General features: G+C 39.5%; 7 protein-coding genes across 7 annotated transcripts; 4 read left to right on the top strand and 3 right to left on the bottom strand.

Moving 5' to 3' along the window:
* Positions 1-685: 685 nt before the first annotated feature.
* Positions 686-3763, top strand: GCK72_000767 (uncharacterized protein; the record flags this gene model as incomplete). The annotated part of the gene is made up of 8 exons (XM_053722668.1): positions 686-1110; positions 1160-1224; positions 1269-1468; positions 2337-2704; positions 2753-2817; positions 2862-3061; positions 3413-3484; positions 3728-3763. The coding sequence occupies 8 exons, from the start codon at positions 686-688 to the stop codon at positions 3761-3763; spliced, it is 1431 nt and encodes a 476-aa protein (XP_053591313.1).
* Positions 3764-4401: 638 nt separating this feature from the next.
* Positions 4402-5282, bottom strand: GCK72_000766 (uncharacterized protein; the record flags this gene model as incomplete). The annotated part of the gene is made up of 2 exons (XM_003109322.2): positions 4402-4566; positions 4680-5282. The coding sequence occupies 2 exons, from the start codon at positions 5280-5282 to the stop codon at positions 4402-4404; spliced, it is 768 nt and encodes a 255-aa protein (XP_003109370.2).
* A 4543-nt stretch (positions 5283-9825) lies between these two features.
* GCK72_000765 (uncharacterized protein) lies at positions 9826-10623 on the top strand (the record flags this gene model as incomplete). Its single annotated transcript, XM_003109284.2, has 1 exon — positions 9826-10623. The coding sequence occupies one exon, from the start codon at positions 9826-9828 to the stop codon at positions 10621-10623; it is 798 nt and encodes a 265-aa protein (XP_003109332.2).
* Positions 10624-10744: 121 nt separating this feature from the next.
* On the bottom strand, positions 10745-11974 carry GCK72_000764 (uncharacterized protein; the record flags this gene model as incomplete). The annotated part of the gene is made up of 4 exons (XM_053722667.1): positions 10745-10912; positions 11021-11257; positions 11354-11623; positions 11936-11974. The coding sequence occupies 4 exons, from the start codon at positions 11972-11974 to the stop codon at positions 10745-10747; spliced, it is 714 nt and encodes a 237-aa protein (XP_053591312.1).
* Positions 11975-12817: 843 nt separating this feature from the next.
* On the bottom strand, positions 12818-13618 carry GCK72_000763 (uncharacterized protein; the record flags this gene model as incomplete). Its single annotated transcript, XM_003109215.2, has 1 exon — positions 12818-13618. The coding sequence occupies one exon, from the start codon at positions 13616-13618 to the stop codon at positions 12818-12820; it is 801 nt and encodes a 266-aa protein (XP_003109263.2).
* Positions 13619-17889: 4271 nt separating this feature from the next.
* Positions 17890-18758, top strand: GCK72_000762 (uncharacterized protein; the record flags this gene model as incomplete). The annotated part of the gene is made up of 2 exons (XM_003109205.2): positions 17890-18486; positions 18585-18758. The coding sequence occupies 2 exons, from the start codon at positions 17890-17892 to the stop codon at positions 18756-18758; spliced, it is 771 nt and encodes a 256-aa protein (XP_003109253.2).
* A 606-nt stretch (positions 18759-19364) lies between these two features.
* GCK72_000761 (uncharacterized protein) lies at positions 19365-21051 on the top strand (the record flags this gene model as incomplete). The annotated part of the gene is made up of 5 exons (XM_003109292.2): positions 19365-19371; positions 19418-19535; positions 19583-19737; positions 19789-20083; positions 20130-21051. The coding sequence occupies 5 exons, from the start codon at positions 19365-19367 to the stop codon at positions 21049-21051; spliced, it is 1497 nt and encodes a 498-aa protein (XP_003109340.2).
* Between the last annotated feature and the right edge of the window lie 2517 nt (positions 21052-23568).

Below are 23568 nucleotides of genomic sequence, written 5' to 3'. Positions count from 1 at the left end.
TGAGGGTGGATTTTAGAAGTCTAGAGAGATGAGATGAGGGGGAAAGGCAGAAAATAACAGAGCATTACTCCAGGATAGGAAGAACGTAAGTTTTAAATAAGAATGAGAAGAAAGCAGGATTATTAGACTTAAAGGATTTTTAAATCTGGGAGCAACGCAGTCGGGCAAGAGCCACGGTTCGATTAATGTGAGCACGGAACTTGAGATCAGGTTCAACAAGCAAGCCAAGATCACGAACGGAGTTTGAGTCAGGAATGGGAGAACCCGCGATAAGAAACTGATGATTAGGTTTGAGAGAACCTAAGCGAAGTAAACCCGTTTTCGAATGAGTAAGAGGAAGGAAATTGGATTCAGCCCATTTAGAGACTAAATCAATGCCTGCTTGAAGACTGGATGGGAGGTGAGAGTAAATTTTAATATCATCAGCATAGGCTGCCACGTGCAGGTAAGGAATATCATTCAAACTGAGTAACAAATCGTTGTTATGTCAACTTTTTTATTTGAGTTTAAACTATATTATACAGCAGAAGAAAAACAAGCGGCACTTGGAAAAATCAGATAATGTTCTCGTTTTCAATCTCAACCAGCACATTTCAATTTGTTCATTTTCACCTGATCGCCACAATTATTCCTCATATTTTTCCTCACTACCATTCTTCTAATGTACCACGTTTTGATAATAGCAATGCGGAGTAGTAACGATACAACTGCTCATTACAATAGTATTGCTACCATTTATCAGACTTATGAGATTCTCGGGTTTATCATAAACAATATTCTGTTTTTATGCTTATTGGTATACAAGTATCGAAAAAAGGCAGATAAAACTGATGAGAATTTCCATGAGCCCATATTCAACCAGTTGTTTTATAACTCTGCTGTCTGTTTAGCGATCAATGACATATGTACTCTGGTATCTTTTGTTATAGGAGATCCAGGAAAAGCAATTTCTGCGGAAGTCTATATTTTCTCACTTGCGGTTTTACTCGAAATGCTTTTCATGTGGCTTGCGAGCGTAATGTTTGCTATCATAACCGTTTTCTCATTTCTGGCAGCCATTCAAAGAATCGTCATTCTTTATATACCAAACTACAAGTATCTAGTAATAGGGTAACCGTTTTTTTCAGTATTCTAAATCCTACAGTTATATAGTTTTCAGTAATTGTCTGAAACTTGAAATGTGTCTAGTCTATGTATCAATCATCCATTACAGCATTATCGTTTGTGAGTATATTTCTAGAGATTCAATTTGAATAGTTGATTTTCAGTTCAACAGGGAGAAATCGGCAAAAAATTGACATATAATATGAAACAAGCTCTCTACATTTATAACGTTATAATTCTGGCGATGTCTCTTATTAGCGGTGTAATATATTTTCATATTTATCGAATCATGAAAAAACTCACAATTATTGATAATGGGACTTATTTGTTGTATCAGTTTGTTCCGATTCACACTATTTTATTGGTAAGTTTCTCATTGTTTTTCGTTTTTGAAATATAACTTTCAGATTCATAGCGTTGCAAATTTAGTTGGAGAGTTGTTACGTCAATATTCTGAACTAGAATATACATTTGAGATTAGTGTGCTGGTTTATTCCATATTTGTGCCGAACATTCCTGGAGTTGTTTCTTTGTCTTATATCGTTTCACAGAAAAAATTCAGACACGTATTTACAAGGATCGCATTGTCTATGTGGAGAGAGATCTCTTCGTGAATAAATAATAAAAAGTGAACAGTTTTTTTGTAATATAGAATGGTTCTAATACGAGAAGTCTTTCTGCCCAGAGTCTTTCAAAGATGCTCAATTGAGAAACCAATGAACGTTGCACCTCTATGGGTCTCGGCGCGAAACTGACCAAGTTGCGGTAGTTTTATCGAAATAGAAGCCCACCCTGGTTGAACGATTGAAGATCTTTTGTTTAGAGTCCATTTGCAAAGTTTGGACCTTAATATCCATTCTCAGCGTGATAAATTCAAAATTTCTAATTGTAGATCCGAATCGCAATCAAACTTACCATTCGGAAGTGACCCTCGCCAATGATACAAGAGTAGCGGAATTCAGTCTTCCGGATTTTTTCGCTATATTTTTTACGTTTAAACAATGTTACGCTGCAAAAGGCAAAAGAAAAACGAGTGGGATGTTAAAACCCAGAACATGTTATCTTTTTCAATCTTATGGCGCATTCCAATTTGCTTATTTTTCACCTGCTCAACACAATCACTCGTTACTTGTTTCATAACTGCCACTCTTCTAATGTACCACCTTATGATTTTAGCCGTACGGAGTCGTAACGATACTGATTCTTACAATGGTATTGCTACCATTATCCAGACTTATGAGATTATCGAGTTTATTGTAAATAATATTTTGTTTTTATGCTTATTGGTATACAAGTATCGGAAAAAGGCAGATACTACTGATGAGAATTTCCATGAGCCCATATTCAACCAATTGTTTTATAACTGTGCTGTCTGTTTAGCGATCAATGACATATGTACTCTGTGTACTTTTGTTATAGAAGCTCCAGAAGAAGTAGTTTCTGTGGAGGTTTTCGTTTACTCACTATTGGCTACACTCGATATACTTTTCATGTTTCTTGTGAGCGTCATGTTTGCTATCATAACCGTTTTCTCATTTCTGGCATCCATTCAAAGAATCATCATTCTTCATATACCGAACTACAAGTATCTAGTAATAGGGTAACCGTTTTTTCAGTATTCTAAATACTACAGTTATATCGTTTTCAGTAACTGTCTGCAACTTGAAATCTGTCTAGTCTATGTATCAATCATCCATTACAGCGTTATCGTTTGTGAGTAGATTTCTAGAGATTCAACTTGAATCGCCGATTTCCAGTTCAACAGGTAGCACTCCACAAACCATTGACATATAATATGAAACAAGCTCTCTACATTTACAACATTATAATTCTCGCGATGTCTCTTATTAGCGGTGTTATATATTTTCATATTTATCGAATCCTCAGAAAACTTAAAACTGGTGATAATGGGACTTATTTTTTGTATCAGTTTGTTCCTATTCATACTATTTTATTGGTAAGCTTCTTATTGTTTTTCATTTTTTTTAAATATAACTTTCAGATTCATAGCGTTGCAAATTTAGTTGCAGAATTGTTAGATCAATATTCTAAATCAATATATAAACTTAATATTAGTATGTTGTTTTATCTTATATTTGTGCCTAACATTCCTGGAGTCGTTTCTCTGTCTTATATCGTTTCACAGAAAAACTTTAGACATCTATTTACAAGGATCGCATTGTCTATGTGGAGAGAGATCTCTTCTTAAGTAAATAATAAAAATTGAAGAGTTTGTTTTTTGCGATTATGTATAATGATTCTAATCTGAGAAGTCTTTGTGCACAGTGTATGAAGTTATAAATTTCAGAATCTATTTCCGCCAAAACCTAAACTCTTGATCGGAACTATAACGTCAGTGTACATATTCTTGTTGATTAAAGTATGTTTTCACCTGTTAAGCAGGTGTAAATATTCTCTCGCTCTTTTCCCTTACAAATTATGTACAACTCGATATTACAAAAATTTGAGTCAATGAGGACAGCAGAGTTGTGCGGAAATGATTTTTTTCTAAAACAGAAGTCGGAAGTCGGAATTCCGCACAACTCTGAAGGACAGCTATGGATTTGAAGAACCTTCATAACATTCAAATTGTACAGAGTAACTCAAAGTGTTGAAATTTCAGAGTCGTGAAGTGTCACAGTTGCGAGTTGTCACTTAACCGTTTTATCTGCAACTGTTTTTGAAATTGAAAAAAACTAATGCGTACTCATATTTTAACACTTTATCATAACACACATTAGAAAAATATGAAATACCATTGAATACAACAAATAAGAAGATCTCATAACAGATAACATGAAAAAAAAACAACAGAAAAAGGTCGAAGAAGAACAAATGAAGAGTGAAGGAAACAAGGGAAAAGAAGGAGGTTTCACAGGAGAGACCCTTGGTACTACGATATACTACCCTTATTAACTGGAATTCCGAGGTTTTTTTGGAATTTCGGATTCCAGATTCCGGTATTTTGAGTTTCCGCTTTCCGGAATTCGGAAGTTAAAATTCATAATTTTTTTGAGTTTTTATAACTTTTTTTTTTGAGTTTTTTACTTATTTTTGTTTTTTATCCTTAAAAGTAGTTTTAAACGTTATTCGTTGTTAAAAATACTGGAAAAAGTGACTGGATCTTGTAAATTTAGCAAATCATTTTTTTTTGGGTTTTTTTTCGTTTTCGGTTTTTTTCTTTTTTTATCATTTTCGGTTTTTTTTCTCCATTTTGGCTCCTGATTCCGGATTTCGGAAAATGTCATTCCATACAACTATGTACACTACACTACAAGTTCACATAGAATCTCATATCTACTTCATAGTTTTCAGCTTGAGGTGTCGTCGGTACTCTTTTTCCAGTGCGATTTCGCAGAGCATATAGTTCAACGGCCACTCGTTCTCAATTTGTTCCTTCGTTTGAGGGATGTTTGTTGGCGGGAAGAAATCGTTCTGGGCGATTTTTGCGTACTCGAGGTCCTGAAAATGATTATGAATTATTGATAGCAAAGTGGTGTTATTGGTGTTAAATAGATAACTAAATGCTTGTAACTGTCCTGGTGCTAGCCCCCCACTAAAGCTTGAGCCCTTACCTCTTCCGCCAGACGCAGTCGTTCATTAAAACTATCCGTCGTCCTGTTTTCACTAAGTTTCATCAGTTCCACGTGTTTCTTCTCCTTAACTAACTCCATCAACACCGGCACTTCCTCATCTGTTAGCGTTCCAGTGCACACTGCCTTCGCAGCTTCAATATCCTTCTTTAACGCCATGATTTCATCAATAATCCTCTTTTCCTCTTTTTCCAACTCCATCAAACTCTTCGTCTGCTCGTCATAGTTCTTCTGGTTTCTTTCCATTTGCTTCTGGGTGGTATGAGACAGTTTGTATTCCTCTGCTTCGAGGATGTACAAGTTATCCATTAGTTCATCCACATCCTCAAATTCATACTCCTTCTGGGATTCCTTCATTTTCTCATTCTCATTTTCAAGAGAGCAGAGTTTCATTATAAGGGCCATCTTCTCCGAGTCTCTCAGATCTGGCTTGTTCTTGTTGAGCTCAATAAGCTGAAGGTCCAGCGTAGCACGAAGGACACGCTCTGTGTGGATCGCTTCTTTTAGAGCGACTTCTTCAGCAGCCGCTGTCGTTTCTTGATGAAGTTCAACAACGACTGCGGAATCTTCGAATTGAGCAGACATTGCGATGCTTGAAATTTTTCTGGAAATTAGAAGGCTTGTGAAATGAAAGTGCAGGAAAACGAAACGAATAGAAAACGTACTAACACAAGACAAGTTCTACAACTCTACAACTCTACCGTCAGTGAGAAATTGAATGAGAAAACGAGAGATGCAGGGATTTCGGTGGGGCGCGGTTGCAACCACTGTCGCACTAAAAGGATTACACAGAATAATATGGTAGGAGTGAGAAGTCTTTATTGAAGTCTTTTGACAAGGCAGGTGCTCAGTGATTTGTTAATTGGTCTTTTCGAAGCAAGTGCTTACGACAGTAGAATTTTGTGCTCTGGGAAGTTTCCACATTAGGATAGACAGATGCCCCAGAATAGGTGTAACGCAGAATAATACATTAGGAGTGAGAAGGCTCTACTGCCCTTTGACAAAGCAGGTGCACAGTGATCTCGTAATTTGTCGTGTCTTGTCAAACAAAAATCGATCGAGTAAGGACAAAAAATGTTATTGTGCTCTGGGAATTTCCCACAGAACACCCACAGTGAGGGACGAAGATTCAGAGTTGAGAAGAGGTCATGAGAATCCGTATGTGGGCAAACACCCAGGTAAATGGGAAGATCGGAAGGTAGAGTACAGTGACTTGTGAGAAATCGATGATGTCGGATCAAGCAAGAGAGGTCTGGTACCATGTCGTGATGGTACTTTCTGGCATTCTATTGAATTAGTCTCAGTTAAAACGGAAGTTCGGAGGATCCTTATTTAATAAAGCTTTTGTGATTCTCAGATCCCTGGTGAAAACTCTAGACCTCTTTGGGTTAGGGTAGTGGTAGGGCTTGGTTTAGGCATGAATTGGGTATGCATTCGGCAAGGTATGGGGGATGATAATGACAAAGGTTGGGCACAGATTGGGTAGGGGTTTTGGCAAAGGGAAGTTCGGAAATTTTTTGAAGGAGAGCTAGTTGAAAAGTGTGCACAACGCTAATAAAACGGTCAAATGAGGTGGGATGAAGGGATAGATGGATAGGCGGGATCTTCGTTTGCGGGGGAGATGGGGGTCTATGGGAAAGATCCCAGAGCCATTGTGTATAGAAGGCAGATAGATAATTGGCGTGTCACGTCACGTAAAGAATCTAGTGAGTGAGAGGTGAAGAAAGGGAGTATGAAAAGATTGAGATGCGGGCGGAAAGATAGGATAGACAGTCTGAAGTGAATCGGAACCAAAATAGAAAAATACCTTGGAAGCAGGCATCTTTAGAAAAAGTAGTTGAAATTGAGGTTGCTCCATTTTAACGCGTTTTTTTTTAAGTTCTGTACTCGGTTCACGAACACTTACCGGGGGTGTTATAGGCTAATCTAATTAGTTCGAAATGGTTTTGAAGCGAAAAACATAGTTTGCAGTTCTTATCAAACTAACAATGCTCAAAAACACGGAATTTTATCTTTTCAACTACGAGACCATTCCGCGAAACTCTCAATAAATTAGATGCGCCTTTAACACCCTTCGACAGCAGACCATGAACCGATAATATGAGAATAAGGGGGCTTTCAAACCTATAGGAAATTATTCGCGAAATGAGAGAATAAAACTCTAACCGGATCAAACAGTCCTCAGCATCCAAAAAATAGAGTTTTGTTTGTTTGGTGAGTGCAATGGACGACTACCAAGCAATGCTAATAGAGGTATGCACACACACATCTACAGAGATTCTTGTCGGCATTCTTGGCATGAATCCAAGTTTTCCCAGGAGCAGACTTCAGAAGGCCCGAGGTTAGGCCAAAGAGAGTGAGTCTGTGATAATCTATCTATATGCCACTCTTAGAATACAATAGTTTTGGAATCAGGAATTAGGAAAGGATAGGTGTACTCGGCCTGCCTGATCCGAATCCTATTTTTCCCAGAAGAAAGCTTCAGAAGGCCCGAAGTCTAAACGATTGAGAAGATAATGGAGAAGTCACTCTCATAGAACACAAAAGATTTGGAATCTGGTTGTCAGGGAGACGATTGGAAAGGTAGACTACTATTACTAGGAAAAAATCTATGATGTCGGACCAAGCAGGGGAGGTCTGGTACCATGTAGTGCTGATACTTTCTGTCGTGCCATGGGATAACTCACTATATTCAGTGTTAATTAGAACGGAATCTAAACGGGATATTGATTTCTTAAACATTGGAGATTTTAAAATTTTTTGAACGGTGTGAAATTTTGTGCCTGGATAGTTTTCAGGAAAGGGTTGGACAAGAGTTCGGTATAAATTGGGCATAAGTTGGTCATAGCTAGGTTATTATTGAATGAATCAATCATGAATTGGACATAGATTGCTGGAGGAAGGGATAAGATTATCGAAATGTTTTGATAGAGAAGAAGAAGTGTGCACGACACTAATAAAACGGTCAATCGAGGGGAAGTGAGATCACTAATGACGAGACATATACTAGTCGGATCTAGTAGGCGGGATCTTCTACATCAAACAATTGTGCGGGGAAAGACGACGTAGGATCCTTTGGGAATCTGAACGTGCCACCAGAAGGCCAGAGAGCGATGAGTGTAAGGTGATAATTGGTATGTCACGTCACGTTACACAAAGAATCTGTGGAATGAAAGAAAGAGTCTCTCTTCTTCTTCTTCCTCTTTCCCTCGATTCTACTTTTCATGTCCCCCTCTATTTATTTACTCGAAACTGTCTCGTGAGGGACCGTTTCCAGTCTTTTGTATCTATATCTTTTTCCTTTCGTCCCAATAAATAAATAAATAAAGAGGATAGGAGACGTCAAGGGTGTGAGCGGATCAGGCAAGTGTGAATAGAGGTTAATAAAATGATTCGAAATAAAAATAAACTGCATTTTCCACCTCATCTTCTGTGCAGGAACATTACGGAACTAGCCATTTCGAAATTGACTAAAACCTTCATGATGGACGATTCTTCATCACGTTAAAAATGGTAACGTGTCTTATTTTCTGTACCTAAAGAAGGATCCAACAAGCCTAGATGGCCTCTCTGGTAAACATCCAAGTTTCCCCAGGAGCCAAATTCAGAAGGCCAGAGAACAGAGAGTGAGAAGACAATGAAGCCGCATCTTTATCTTGATGTCAATCTTAGAATACATTAGATTGAGAATCTGGAGATCATTACAAGAATTATGGTAGGACAGAGCGTTTGGTCTTTTTGGCACTGATCCAAGTTTTCCCAGGAGCAGACTTAAGAAGGCCCGAGGTCAGCCCAAAGAGAGTGAGGAGATAATCCATCTAGATGTCACTCCTAGAATACAATAGATTTGGAATTTGGTGATCATGGCAAAAATAGGAGAGGGCAGGTGAATTCGGTTTTCCTGGCCCTGATGTAAGTTTTCCCAGGAGCAGACTTTAAAACGGTCAGAACGGTTGAAAAGATGATGAAGATGTCACTCTCCTAGAATACAATAGATTTGGAATCTGGTTGTCAGGGAGACGATTGGGGTATATCAGGAAGGGTGAAGTGGATTTGGGGGGTTGAGGGTAGACGGACGATGTTTGCTTTTTGTGGAATCAAGTTTTTGAAAACGGTCATTCCGTTGCGGAGCTTAGCATTGGGAGATGAAAGTTGAATTACAATAATTAAGAAAATACAATTATCCTGGTTCTGATTTATGAAAAACGGGGAAAAGGACGAAGTTTTCAGAATGAATTTTCTATCCTCAATTCACTTTCTGATAAGCCAAAAATCGTGCTACAGAAAACGGGATAAGCAGACAAAGTTCTCCCAGGACCTTAGTCTCAAAAAAAAAACGGTCAAGACCAACCAGAAAGCGGTTCTAACTCGTCTTTCTCTTCTGGCTCGTTGCCAAGTATTCCCAGAAGCATTCTTCACAAACTCTGAGAACGAAGACTGTGAGGAGATAATGGAGATGTCACCTAATACAATAGGAAAAAAATTGGGAAGATTAGATGAGATGGGATGTGTAAGGATGGGCGAATGTGGAAAATCGGGGTGAGATTCGTAGTGGAGGGATTGGAATGGTGTTATCGTGAAGTAGCTCTCGTTGAAAGAATCCACTGTTCGTACTTTTGAAGTCAGAATAGCATTTCGATATCTTTGGCTGGCCAGATAAAACAATATGAAAGCCTGAAAAGATTAGGTTCCAGTTCCGATAAGATTCTTTCAGAAATCTCAATCTATAGTGGATACTAAGAACTGCAAACTTTATTCAGTTCGGTCCAGTACAACGAATCTTCTCCTCTTGAGATTTTCTCACCCCTCCTCTTTTCTATCAATCATCTTAATGATTGCTGGTTACGGTAGGACTACAGCACTCTCACCCGCCACGTCATCCACTCAGTGCAAATACGACCTAGAAGACTCTAGAAGATTCGGAGACAACATCTGTTGAGTCTATTAGTATGGTCCACCTCCATCACTCTCCACCATTCATTCTCGCATCGAGGCATCCCAATTCGGTTGCTCCGACTTTCTTTTCTTTTCTCTCTTTTCCTTTTTTCTAGTCTTTTCCCTTTATACTGTCCTAAACATATGCATTTTCAGCAATCTATCTGCACAACAACCCTCTGTTCAATTCAAAATGATTCTCGATAAGTCAATGAACTGGTGCTATTACACCGACGGATTCGATAGTCCTTCTGAAGAAGAGGAGCGAATCGATCGGTTGAGAATGGAAGCCGATCGGTTAAAGAAAGACAATGATGTGAGAAATAATGAAATCAAAGAAGGAAAAGATTATAACAAAAGAGTTGGAGAGAAGGCTGAGATGACTGTGGAGGAGTTGAAAAAGAGGATCGAAGAAGAGGAGAAGATGAGAAATGAACTATTGAAGAAGGCAGAACTGAAGAAAGAGGAGAAGGAAAAGATGAAGAAACTAGAGAAGCAACGAGAGTTCTCAACGAGACTCATCCAGAATCAGAAGAGAGATTTCGAGTCGAGGAAGATTGAGATTCACACGAAAAGAGAGGAAATGGTAAAGCTGAAAATGAAGTTGGAAGAGTTGCAAGTGGAGAAGAAGACGTGGAATTTGTTGTCGACAGACATGACTGCCAATTTGAAGGATCTTCTTGTAAGGGAACGAGAGACGAAACAGAAGATGGAACGGAAACTTCGAGAATACACTGGAGGTCTGTATTCCAGACTCACCCACCTCGTCAATGAATTCAACGAACTCTCTCAGCTCGTGTTCTGTCAGAAACAGATTGCAAACGATCATGATGATGCTGTCAGATTCATGAAGAAGAAGGAAGAATACGAGAAGAAGAAGCGAGAAGATATCGAGAGATTCGAGAAGCTTAGAGAAGAAGAAGGGAAACGCCGTCGTTCGAGACCGAATCCAAGGAAGAATGATCTCTACTACGGATATCTTGCCTATTAATTTACTTTTTTTCATTTATTTGTTATTTTCAACTTTTTTCTTGATTATGAACTATTAAAACATGAATTATGAACTATTAAAACATAAAAATAAAATTGGAAAACGTTTGAGTATGGTTTGGTTAATACCAGAGAAGTGTTTCATAATCCGAGTCATCCGAATCGCCATCCCTTGAAGCAGCCTCCATGATAACCCTCAAATCGGATTCCACATCGATAGCATGAGCGATGATGTTCGCCGCTGTCGCTTCGAAAACATTCTTGAGGAAATCGATGGCTCGCTGTCGGACCTAATAAATATTTTATTTAGCTGAGAATTCCTACTTGCAACCCACAACTTGAATCTTATCTGTTGTCTTTCCCTTCTGCTTTAAGTGTCCCTTCATCTACCCCCAGACCAACTCTATGGGATTGAGGCTGCAATGATAAGGGGGCAGACGAATGATTATGACTCCATACTCCTTGGCGATCTCATCCACCGCGTATTTCTTCATGACGACACTGCCGTCATTCGCTCTCATGAACCGCTCCGCTTCACCCCATAGCTCTGCTTGCGTAGACTTGGGGTCCACCGCGATACCCTGACTTTCAAAAAACTCAGCAATAACTGGGTTGGTAGATGTAGATACGGGAATCTGGAATATTTACTTGTTTTTTTCTTTCTTTCTCTAAACTTGTTTCAATTTAACCTTTTAAATCGGGGTATTATGAATTGACGCGTTGTCAATTACCAATACCGGCTGTCTTCCTGGAGGGGCTGCTGCTGCGATTGCAGGAAGCACTCTCTCCATGTACTGCTGGTAGGAGTGAGCGTTCATGTTTTTGTGGTAATCCACAAGCTGCTCAGAAACTGGACGTTTGGATGTGACCACGTCGATGGATTCGTGTATGATTCCTGATTTGGTCAGGACGGCGACGGCAACTCTGACTCCTTTGTCGCTGGCGGCTCTGAAACCTGGTAAGCTTCTTCCAAAAAACTTTGCATTGATGGATTGTTTTCGCTGGACTCTTCATTTAGGTAGTCTGAAAAAGGGAGGCATAAGTAAAATGTAAGGAATAACAAGAAAAACACCAAAAGTAAACAAACGAGAAGCATTTTTACACGTTCGGTCAAAAGGTAATAAAGAAAACAAGTATAATAAAGACGAAAACTGAACAACTGACCGTTTTCATGCCGATTTCGATTTTAAAACAAAAAAAAAACATTATTCCTATTTTCATTACAGAAACGCGAGAAAAACTGCTGTGTTTGATTGTTTGAATATTTTCAACATTGAAACTACGGTAGACTCGGTGTTTGCGGACTTGCGTACCGTAGTCATCTCGAAATTCTTCATTTCTTGTACACTCATGTGATAACTCTCACAGCAGGGGTGTGCGGACAGGAAAATTTCGGAATTTCGGACACTAAAAAATGTCCGAGTTTCAAAATTTCGGAATTTCGGAATCTCGGAATTGTCCGAATTTCAACTTTTCGGACTTTCGGAATCTCGGAATTGTCCGAATTTCGGATTTTCGGAATTTCGGAATTTCGGAATTGTCCGAATTAAAAAAAACACTGCGAAAAGACGAAAATTTTCAAAAAAAAAACCGCTTGAAAACTGCGGAAAAACAATCTGTCCGAGACCCGTCATGAAAAGTGCGCAAGCACCTTTAATACAGTACTTTCTCTTCCATTCCGAATTTTTTTCGGAACGTTCCGATCGGAATTCCATTCCGAAAATTTTTTTTCGGAATATTCCGATCGGAATTCCGTTCCGAAAATGAGCCGATTTTCGGAATTTTTCGGAATTCCGAATTCCGTTCCGCACACCCCTGTCTCACAGGCGGTGCTTTTATTATCGTTTTTATCGAATAATAATGTGAGAAATGGAGGAAAACGACTTGTTCGTTATATCAGTGTTTACCAATCCGCTGATATATTTGCAGGTTCTGTCATCTTGCAGAAAATTTCAGATACATTATAAAATGGCCTCCCTTCCGCTTAGTTGACTTCACCAATAGAATTATCTATCACTGGTGTGAAGTATCTTTTCTGATAAAGCATGAGTCAATGTAACAAAGAAAGTGAACATCACAAGCTCTCTCTTCTCAATACATCAACGTTTTCCAGTTTTATCTTTATTCAATTTTCAAAATTTCATAATCATAAAAACAATAAAAACCAACAAATAAATGGAAAGAAAAAAAATAAATTAATAGGCAAGATATCCGTAGTAGAGGTCATTCTTCCTTGGATTCGGTCTCGAACGACGGAGTTTCCCTTCTTCTTCTCTAAGCTTCTCGAATCTCTCGATATCTTCTCGCTTCTTAACCTCGTATTCTTCCTTCTTCTTCATGAATCTGACAGCATCATCATGATCGTTTGCAATCTGTTTCTGACAGAACACGAGCTGAGAGAGTTCGTTGAATTCATTGACGAGGTGGGTGAGTCTGGAATACAGACCTCCGGTGTATTCTCGAAGTTTCCGTTCCATCTTCTGTTTCGTCTCTCGTTCCCTTACAAGAAGATCCTTCAAATTGGCAGTCATGTCTGTCGACAACAAATTCCACGTCTTCTTCTCCACTTGCAACTCTTCCAACTTCATTTTCAGCTTCACCATTTCCTCTCTTTTCGTGTGAATCTCAATCTTCCTCGACTCGAAATCTCTCTTCTGATTCTGGATGAGTCTTGTTGAGAACTCTCGTTGCTTTTCCAGTTTCTTCATCTTTTCCTTCTCTTCTTTCTTCAGTTCTGCCTTCTTCAATAGTTCATTTCTCATCTTCTCCTCTTCTTCAATCCTCATTTTCAACTCCTCCACAGTCATCTCAGCCATCTCTCCAACTCTTTCTTTTCCTTCTTTGATTTCATTCTTTTTCGCCTCGTTGATTTTTTCCAATTTCTTGGCTTCCAAGCTCAACGGATCGATTCGTTCGTCTTGCTCAGAATAGCTATCTAAGGAATCTTCGAATCCGTAGGTTGGATAGTACCAGTTCATTGACTTATCGAGAATCATTTCGAATTGAACAGAGGGTTGTTTTGCAGATAGATAGCTGAAAATATATATGTTTAGGACAGTATAGACCGAAAATACAAGTGAAAAGAAAAGGAGAGAAAAGGAAAGAAATGAGAGAAGAAAATCGGAGAGCAACCGAATCTTGGGTTACCTCGATGCGAGAATGAATGGTGGAGAGTGATGGAGGTGGACCGTACTAATAGACTCAACAGATGTTGTCTCCGAATCTTCTAGAGTCTTCTAGGTCGTATTTGCACTGAGTGGATGACGTGGCGGGTGAGAGTGCTGTAGTCCTACCGTAACCAGCAAACATTGAGATGATTGATAGAAAAGAAGAGGGGTGAGAAAACTTCAAGAGTTGAAGATTCGTTGTACTGGAACACCATAGAATAAAGGTTGCAGTTCTTAGTATCAATTATAGATTGAGAGCTCTGAAAGAATCTTATCGGAACTGGAACCTAATCTTTTCAGGCTTTCATATTGTTTTAGCTGACCAGTCAGAGATATCGAAATGCTATTCTGACTTCAAAAAGACGAATCGTGGATTCTTTCGACGAGAACAACCTCTCGATAACACCATTCCAATCCCTCCACTCCGAATCTCATCCCGATTTTCCCCACATTCACCCAGCCTTACACCTCCCATCCCATCTAATCTCCCCAATTCCTTTCTTATTGTATTAAGTGACATCTCCATTATCTCCTCATAGTCTTCGTTCTCGGAGTTTGTGAAGAATGCTTCTAGGAAGACTTGGCAACGAGCCAGACGGACCGCTCTGTGCATTTTCTCTGTGCTCTCATCCCCCTGATCTATCTCGATTCTTTTCATGACAAACTGATTCCTGGTTATGTCTATTGTGTTCTAAAAATGGCATTTCTGACCACTCGCTGTGACCTTGGGTCTTTTGAAATCGACTTCTGGAAAACTCGGATTCTGGCCGGGCAGACCAAACCTTTTTTCCATCATAATTCTTGTAATGACCACCAAATTCCAAATCTATTGTATTCTAGGAGTGACATCTAGATGGATTATCTGCTCACTTTCTTTTGCCTGACCTTGGCTTTTCTGAAGTCTGCTTCTGGGAAAACTTGGATTCATGCCAAGAATACCGACAATAATCTCTGTAGATGTGTGTACATACCCTGCAGCATTGCCTAGCAGTCGCCCTCTATTCCCGAGTCTTTTGAATTCTGCTCCTGGGGAAAATCGAATATTTGCCAGAGAGGCCAGCGACGATCTGGGCTTATGTGTGTACACGTTCTACCAGAATTGGTCTTCTTAGTGCCCACAGAGGTTGATACTCTTCATAATTTTTCCGAAAAGTTCTAGCTGTGTGTAAACCACCGTCAACCATCCTTTTTGAGCCGGGTTCTCTGGCTTTCTCGCGTTGGATCCTTCTTCAGGTATAGGAAGTAAGACCCGTTACCATTTTTGACCCGATGGCGCATGCTTTTTCTGAAGAATCATTCCGTAATGTTTCTGCACAGAAGATGAGGTCGAAAATGCAGTTTAATTTTCTTCCGAATCATTGTACTGACCTCTGTTAACACTTGCCTGATCCGATCACACTCAAATCCCTTGACGTTTCTCATCCCATTTCTCTCATTCTACAGATTCTTTGTGTAACGTGACGTGACATACCAATTATACCAATTATCACCTCACACTCCTCGCTCTCTGGCCTTCTGAAGGCACGACCGAGAACTACAGAAATCTTCCCGAAAGGATTCTGCGTCGTCTTTCCCCGCCCAACTGTCTGTGTAGATGGTCTCCGCCTACTCGATGCAACATGTATCATCATTATTTATTTCACTTCCCCTCGATTGACCGTTTAATGTGTCGTGCACATTTCCCTTTGGTTCTCTCTCAAAACATTTCGATATAAACACAACTGGCTGTGGTTTTAATATATTTATTAAAGAAGATAGAATAGACGCTCTCCCCTGGGCTTTTATACCAAGAACATAGGCGGAGCTTATAATAATATATAAAGTAGGATAGAATAGTATAGATGATGATTCACCCAGACGGTGAATCATAAAAGTGCAATAAGGTGAAAGGGGGGCACGAAAGTGGGAGAGTGTACAGTGTACAATCGAGTACACTCCCGGCCTTCAGAAGGAAAGAAAGAAAAATACAATTACCAAAATATGAATTATCTTGTTGCTGCATCCTTCCATTTTGACGACGTTGACTATAATGTCCGGTTGTTTTCGTCTGTCATCGTGGTATTCTCGAACTGGAGGTCTCTCTGTGCAGAGAGAGGCTCCCGGCGAGCAGAAGGGGTTGCGTTGCGGCTCCTTGATATCTCTGACCTTGTGGTAACAGAGATTGTCCGGAGCGTAGTCTTAAAGTAATGTCTCTGTCGCGTTGTTGATGTTGTTTTGAATGAAGAGAAACTTGTGTTTCATCTTCTTGGTTGGCTGTCTTCGTTGTTCGATTAGGCGAACGACAGGATCTTCGGAATGAGTGAAGAAACAGCTGAGTTTGGACCCAACTCCATTCTGTCCTTCGGGGTACGAAATGTGATTTCCGTTTCTTGGGTGACTGGCATACTGGTTCTTTCTGTCTCATGTCTTTCGGGACGGTTCTGTGTCCGTGGCGGTGTGATCCGGCGTCTCTGAGCAGAAGTCTTGGCTTGAGGTGGTGATCTCCGACGGTTCCGTGGAGATTCCTCGGTTTTGGGTGGAGAGATGCGGCGTCTCTTCAGCGTTTCTTTTGCTCTTGGTTTAGAGGTTCGGCGTCTTGGTGGGGCATGTCTCGTTGCTTCCTTGGCGGATTCACTTCTTGAAGCATGTCCATTTGATTCCTCGGTGTATTCACTTCTTGAAACATGTCCATTTGATTCCTTGGTGGAATGGCTACTTGTTTCATGTCCTTTGGATGGTGTTGAACGGTCCGTCTTCTGGTTGAGCTTTTTGTGAAGCTCGATGAGTGCTGGATTCGCTATCGTTTAGCTTGTCCAAGCGAATGTCCCGTTGTCGATTTTGAGACTGGTGCCAAAATACTCGAGGATCTGCGGGTGTCCAAGCAGCGTAATGGCGATAGGTGAAGTTTGAGTGAGCCAGGTGCTGCACCTTCCTTCTGACTGTTAGTTCTTCGGGAACTACAGTTCGGGTGATCTTCCTCGACAAGTCCATCGTTCGTCAGCTTCAGAATAATAGAACTAGTCAAGCCCACAGCCAGCGCCTGCCACGCGGGACTTGAGAAACACCGGGGGCCGAGACCCACGATGCACCATAAACACAACTGGCTGTGGTTTTAATATATTTATTAAAGAAGATAGAATATATACCAAGAACATAGGCGGAGCTTATAATAATATATAAAGTAGGATAGAATAGTATAGATGATGATTCACCCAGACGGTGAATCATAAAAGTGCAATAAGGTGAAAGGGGGGCACGAAAGTGGGAGAGTGTACAGTGTACAATCGAGTACACGATAATCCTATTCCTTACTCCAGCAATCTATGCCCAATTTTTGCCAAACCTTTGCCCTACCCTTTCCTGGAAACTTGCAAGCTTTCACACCGCTCAAAAGTATCGAGATTCTCCAACGTCTAAGAAATCAGTATCCCGATCAGATTCCTTTCGAATAGACTCTGAATATAGTGAGTTTTCCCATGGCATGTCAGAAAGTATCATCACGACCTAAACCAAGATCAATCCTCACTGTGCCACTGTTCTGACCTAAAGAATTCTAGACTTCTCTCCAGGTTTTTCTTAGAACTTTGAGAATCTCCTAAGCTTTATAAAATGAGGATCCCTTTGAACTTCCGTTCCGGTTGAGACTGACTTTATAGAATCCCAGAAAGTATCATCACGGCATGTTGCCCGACCTCGCCTGCGTGATCCGACATCACCAATTTCTCTCTAGTCACAGTATCTACCTTCTGATCCTCCCATTCCCCTGTCTGTTTGGCCACACACGTATTCTCATGACCTCTTCCCAAATTTGAATCTCACTCCCTCACTGTGGGTGTTCTACGGGAAATTCCCAGAGCACAAGAAGGTTGTTTGTTATTGATTCTGAAGACCCCTACTCTGGGTCATCTGCCTCTCTTAATATGGGAAATTCCCGGAGCACAACATTCTTCTGTCCTAAGCACTTATTGCTTCGAAAACACCGATTAACAAATCACTGTACACCTGCTTTGTCGTTCTGGCCAAGATTGCATATATTATTGCCATTCAAACTTGCTGATCTTTCCAATTTTTCTTTATTCTTCCCAACTTATCCTTCTTTCAGAACAACCTCAAGTTCAACAATGTCCTACCATTACACCAACACACCCTTCGAAGTGGATCAGGACTTAGCCACTCTAGAAGAAGAACTCAAGAAGAAGATCCAGGCAGAGAGAGTCCTTCGGGACAGATTGGACTTGGAGCTTTCGGATGTCGCCAGAAACAAGCCGAAAGTGGATATCCAGGACAAGGAGAAAGTCGCTTTGGTGGTGAAGCTCCTCGAATTGGAATGCAGAAACTCGAAAACGAGAGAGCTCCAGAAAGACTACGAGTTCGAGGATGTCGACGAGTTGAAGGACAATATCTTCATTTTGGAAGGACAACAGAAGAAGGAGGAGTCGGACAACTTTAAGGAAGTCATTCGGAATCACAAACTGAAAGACGATCAAGAGTTTGAGTTGTTGGAGTTGGAAAGAGAAGAAAAGGAGATTAAGGAAGAAATCGAGAAATTGGAGAGAGAAAATGAAGCGGAGAAAACGGTCGCCATTCGGACGACAAATCCAGATCAAGTCGAAGAGCTGATGGATCTGTTCCAGGAGATGAAGTGTTCGGAATTAGCAATACTCAATCAAGAGAGGGTCAAGAAGTACTTTGAGGATTACATTGCTTATGTGGAAACGGTAAGAGCTTAAGATTCTTGATAAGAGTTATAAAAATAGAGTTTCTCCGTTTGATCATATTAGGCAGACAAGTTTTTCCACAAATAAATAATTTTCAGAAAATCGAGGACGCAAGAGAAGAACATCGAGCACTCTGCCAGCCGATAGATCACCCACAGACGCAGGAGCAGATCGAGACCGAGAAGGCGTTGACCGTCGCGCTCGGCGAACTTGCATGGGAAAAGAAACACAGACGGAACTTCGAGTTGGAAAACATGAAGAAGGAGATCTGAGATTTCTTGTTAATTTGTAGTGTAGTGTGTAGCAGTCTCAAAAGTGTCATCTGTGTTCATCTTTCCCTGTTCTCATCTTTCTTTATATGATCTTCTCCAATCCTTTTTTATGTTGTTCTTGGTTTCCATACTTCTGTTTGTTTTTGGTTATCTGTCTTATCTAATTCTATCTTGTGTTGTAATAAATCATAAAAATATAGAGATGTTTTTATGCATTTCAAAGTAATTTTCAGTTCAAAAAACCAGAAATTTCTCTCGGAGTCTCTAAATTTCGCACACAATTTTCTTCGGTTTCGGTAGAGCGCGGATGTAAGATGAGTGCCATGCTAATAGTTTACTGATTTGAAAAGGACAATTCTAGAATGGAATGATCTACGTAGACATGCCACCCAAGATTAAACCTACTATACTCCTATTATCCTTTGGGTTCCACAAATCTTCAACTATACAATCTCTCAGATTTTTTACCTCTATCACAAGCCGCTTTGAACTCGATAGATAACAGATAGGAGCAATCAATCTTGAACGTGTGATCCAGTGCAAATCAAGACACCTTTTCCCTTTCTTTTTCTTCTCACATTGCTCAGCTTAGAACGCAGGCTCAAGATGTCAGGTAAGAGAGTTTTTATATAATCTTAGTGGTTTCTTTTTTAATTCAGAAGACGTGAAAGTTCACTTTGAGAATATCCCAATAAATGAAGAAGCTCCTCCCGATTATAGCAATCCTAATTTTGAGACTTCGGCGAACGAAACAAATGTTGTGGTCGTTAATCAACAGTAAGTTGGTTCCATATTTTAAAAATAAATCTAGAGTTTACTTTTAGAAGTGAACCCGCTCGAATTGATTCAAAGCAGTCTCGTTTCAACAATTTCAAGAGACAATTTCCTATTTTCATCTCTGGATTCATTTTGTGTGTGATTGTCTTTCTCATACTGAAAGCTCTCTCTATCGGTGGATCAAGCCCGTCTCTTGTTTCAGGTTAGCTTTTTCATACTAAGAATTCTTCGTGATATGTTTTCCTTTTTACAGAAAATCCCGCTTTGAAGTGCGGCAAACGGTTGATTGGTTACTACAAAGGGTATGATAGCCGGAAGATAACAGAACAACAAATCGAAAAACTGACACATATAATTTTCAACGGGATCAATACGGAAAAGGATGGAAGAGTTCAGTTTCATGATGACAATGCACGATTCTCCTTTTTGGACATGAAAAATAAGGCGAGGGTTATGAAGTCCGATGTGAAGATCATGTTCTCTACTGACCATCATTCTTCGAATCAGGCTCGCATAACAGAAATAATTACTGACTCGAAAACGAGAAAGTTAGTTGAATTGGTTTTGTTTCCAATCCTTATTTTGGTATTTCAGGCAATGGGTTGACTCAGTTTCCGCATTCATCGTTGAGCAGCAGATCGACGGAGTTGAACTTGATTATAGTTGGCCATACACAGACACCGAGAATGAGAACTATTTGTTCTTTGTTCGAGAGTTAAGATACAAATTCGAACGAATGGAAAAACTGACAAGACGAAAGACCCCATATATCATCAGCATTGCCGCCCCTCCTTTAGTTTCAGTCGATGAAGAATCATTGCTTATTCAAGAACTATTGGATTACGCAGATTTTCTCAACATTAAAACAGAAAATTATTATGGTCCATGGCAAGAGAATGGGAAGACTGGACCATGTGGTCCGTTGTATTCAACCAATTCCAACTATTCGATTGACTGGACACTAAAAAAGTATGCGTGTAAAGCTGAAATGGCCAGCCGATTAAACTTCGTGATACTGTTCACCGGAGCGACTTGGGTGAAAGTGAACGATCATTTATCATCGACGGATGCTGTTTATAGGACCTATGACAAAAACCCAGATGCTTCCTCTACTCTTCTTTGGACTCCATGGAGAAAATTCAAGGAAAATGGATGGAACATGACGTTGACTTCCTGGCACAATGCTTCAAGAACACCTTACATTTGGGATTCCGAAAATCGAAAACTTTTCACTTTCGAGAATGAAAGGAGTCTGATTGAGAAAATGAAATATGCTAAGGAAAAAAACATTGGCGGAGTGTCGATTGACCATGTGGAATTCGATGACGACTTGAATACTCTTTTGAATTCCGTGACATCAGTTGACATGTGCTCCGGGGAGAAATTTGAAAAAGATGAGATCCGTTATGAGTGTGGAAACAGCAACTCTGGACAAACTTACTATATCTATAACTCTGCTGAATTGAAGTTCAATTTTCTGATCATCTTCGTATTGTTCTTTTTTAATTTCATTTGAATTTTTTACAAATACAATTAATTGTTGAGAATAACCTCTCTTGAGTCAAAGCTCGACCTGTGTGATTTATTGGACCTTGATCATAGGAGGGCAAAAGAGAAGATATCGGTAAAACTATTGGGATCCATCTGATTCATCCGTTTGCCCTTTTCGCTGTCTGTTCGACAAACTGCTAGGCTTGGGACCAACCACTCTTGCTCTGGAAGATGGAGTTTGCTGAAACTGCGGTGAAATATCAAATAAAAATGTATTTAAAAGATAGCTAAAATCACTGTCAGTCCCCGCTTCCACATTTCTTATGTATTATTGGTTCTGGTTCTGTAAACACGACAACAATTGGATACATTTCGTACTGAAAACTGCAAAATTGTTACAGTCTCACGATGCGTGCATCATGAAAACCTCAAAACTCACAAGAAGCTTTTATCCAATCTCATTTTTAAGCTTCCTCGTTCCAGACACTTTCAGATAATTTTTTCTTGATCATAAATGTGTGATAGTATGCTTCGTGTGTGCATGGAATGCATAATAACCACCCCGTCTCCATCTCTGCTTCTCTTTTTCAGAGAGATACTTCTTCTCACTGAAAAGAGAACACCAACACGAAAGAAAAAGAAAAACAACACATCTCAAAGAACTGCCACTTTGAAAACGAAAAACGCGAGGAGAGAAAACTTTTCCCACTTCTTCTTTTTTCTAAAAGCTGTTTCTATCACTTATCTATTTAGTGCTGAAAAGAAGAAAAAAACATTTTGAAAGCTGTTTTTTCAGAGATTCTAGACTTATGGCGGTGGCCAAAAAACCCAAGAAAATTGAAATTCTCCAGAGATTTTTGAACATTTTTTTCAATTTTTATTGCTTTTTTCTTCTTCATCCATCTTTTTTCTTTGTTATCTTCCGGTTCATGTCAATCCTCTTTTATTGTTCAGTTCTTTTTCTCTCTGTTATGTCGCCTCTTTTACGTCACATTTGTGTTGGCTATTCGCTTATTTTTCATACTTCTACCTGGTTCGTTTTCAGTTTTTACTTGTCGACAAGCTTGTCATCTGTGAATTGTTACTGACGAAGTGAACCTTTTCAGATATTTTAGACTAAAATAGAATATGGACGTGGCTATAAATGCGTGCATCGTTAAGAAAAAACTTGAACATTTAGGGAAAAAAGTAAGAATTGTACTTAAGAATTACATCTTTCTGATAAAGACTTATCACTTTTTCGAACGTATTCAAAAAACTTTTCTAAATATTTTTCTCTTGGTTTCACAGAACTTTGGCTTCATTTTCCAAAACCGATTTTTAGGATAATTATTTTCTAAGTACTTATAAAAACGGTTTATAACCCCAAAAATCTGGTGAAAATTGTATCAAAAGCTGCATTTTTCCGAATAATTCAGTTATTGAAGACATTCCACTAGAAAAAAAGTTGCATTTTTTGATTTTTCACTTTTTAAAAAGATTTACCTCAAAATCAATGCTGAATTCTGCGAAAATCACTTTACCCTTCACCAATTTTCCAATTTTCCAAGAATCCCCGGAAAAGCAGTTTTTATCTCTGAAAAACTATAAAAAATACCCATCAAAACCTGAATTTTTCTGAAAAATCTGTAAATTATGAGATTCAGCAAATGCGCTCCAGCGCTAACATTTTCTGAATTTCAGAAAAATAATTAATTTTTCTCATTTTTTCTAATTTTTCTCAGTTTCTCGGTAGTTTTTCCCCGTTTTTCTTCAAAATTCATGTCATCCCGTCGTCTTTTCTTCATTTTTCTCCCCCGAATGCTAAAAATCGGCTAAAAAAGAATGAGAGAGAGAGAGTAATCAAATTCAGGAAGCGAATAATTATTTTTTCGAAAAAATCTCTTTCTCGGAACGTGATCAATCCGTGATACTTCTCAACTGAAGGAAAAATGTGTGCTTCGACTCATGATGTTACACAAATTGAGCGAGAAAAGAGATGAAGAACGGTGCAGAGAGCTCGTTTCTCTTTTGAACTCTTTTTTCCTCTCATCTTATCCTAATGTTCATCAGCCACCACTGCAACACACTCATCCAGTCCCTCCTTTGAATTACAAACTTTTCTCTTTTTTCTCTCAAAAAAAAAAAACATTTTTCCATTCTTCATTCCGTGACTCATGATTTCACCTTCACTTTTGTTTCGTTTCGTATACGTAAGGCTTTCTGTCTGAAATTGCGAGTTTTCTATTGATTCATCGGAGACGCTTCTCTTATCATACGCCCTTCTTATCATTCACTTTCAGCGCTTTCTCCCCAACAATTTACTTCGTTTTAGTGCCCCGTCGGGTCTCTTTTCGGTGCTTTGAGACCGGTGAGACCATCAAAATCATTGGAATTCATTTTCCCGACTTATATTATCACGGCACACTTCTTACAACCGCGCTTTACCGAAACCGAAGCAAATTGTGTGCGAAATTGAGAGACACAGAGAAAAAGAGACATTTCTCAAGGGCATTTCGGTGGAGCGCAGTTTTAAGAACTGTGCTGAGCTGATAACTCGCTG

Source organism: Caenorhabditis remanei, chromosome I (genome assembly GCF_010183535.1).
Source record: "Caenorhabditis remanei strain PX506 chromosome I, whole genome shotgun sequence".
NCBI classification, from domain to species: domain Eukaryota; kingdom Metazoa; phylum Nematoda; class Chromadorea; order Rhabditida; family Rhabditidae; genus Caenorhabditis; species Caenorhabditis remanei.
The sequence above is the reverse complement of the archived record's forward strand: the minus strand, read 5'-3'. Positions and strand labels throughout refer to the sequence as shown.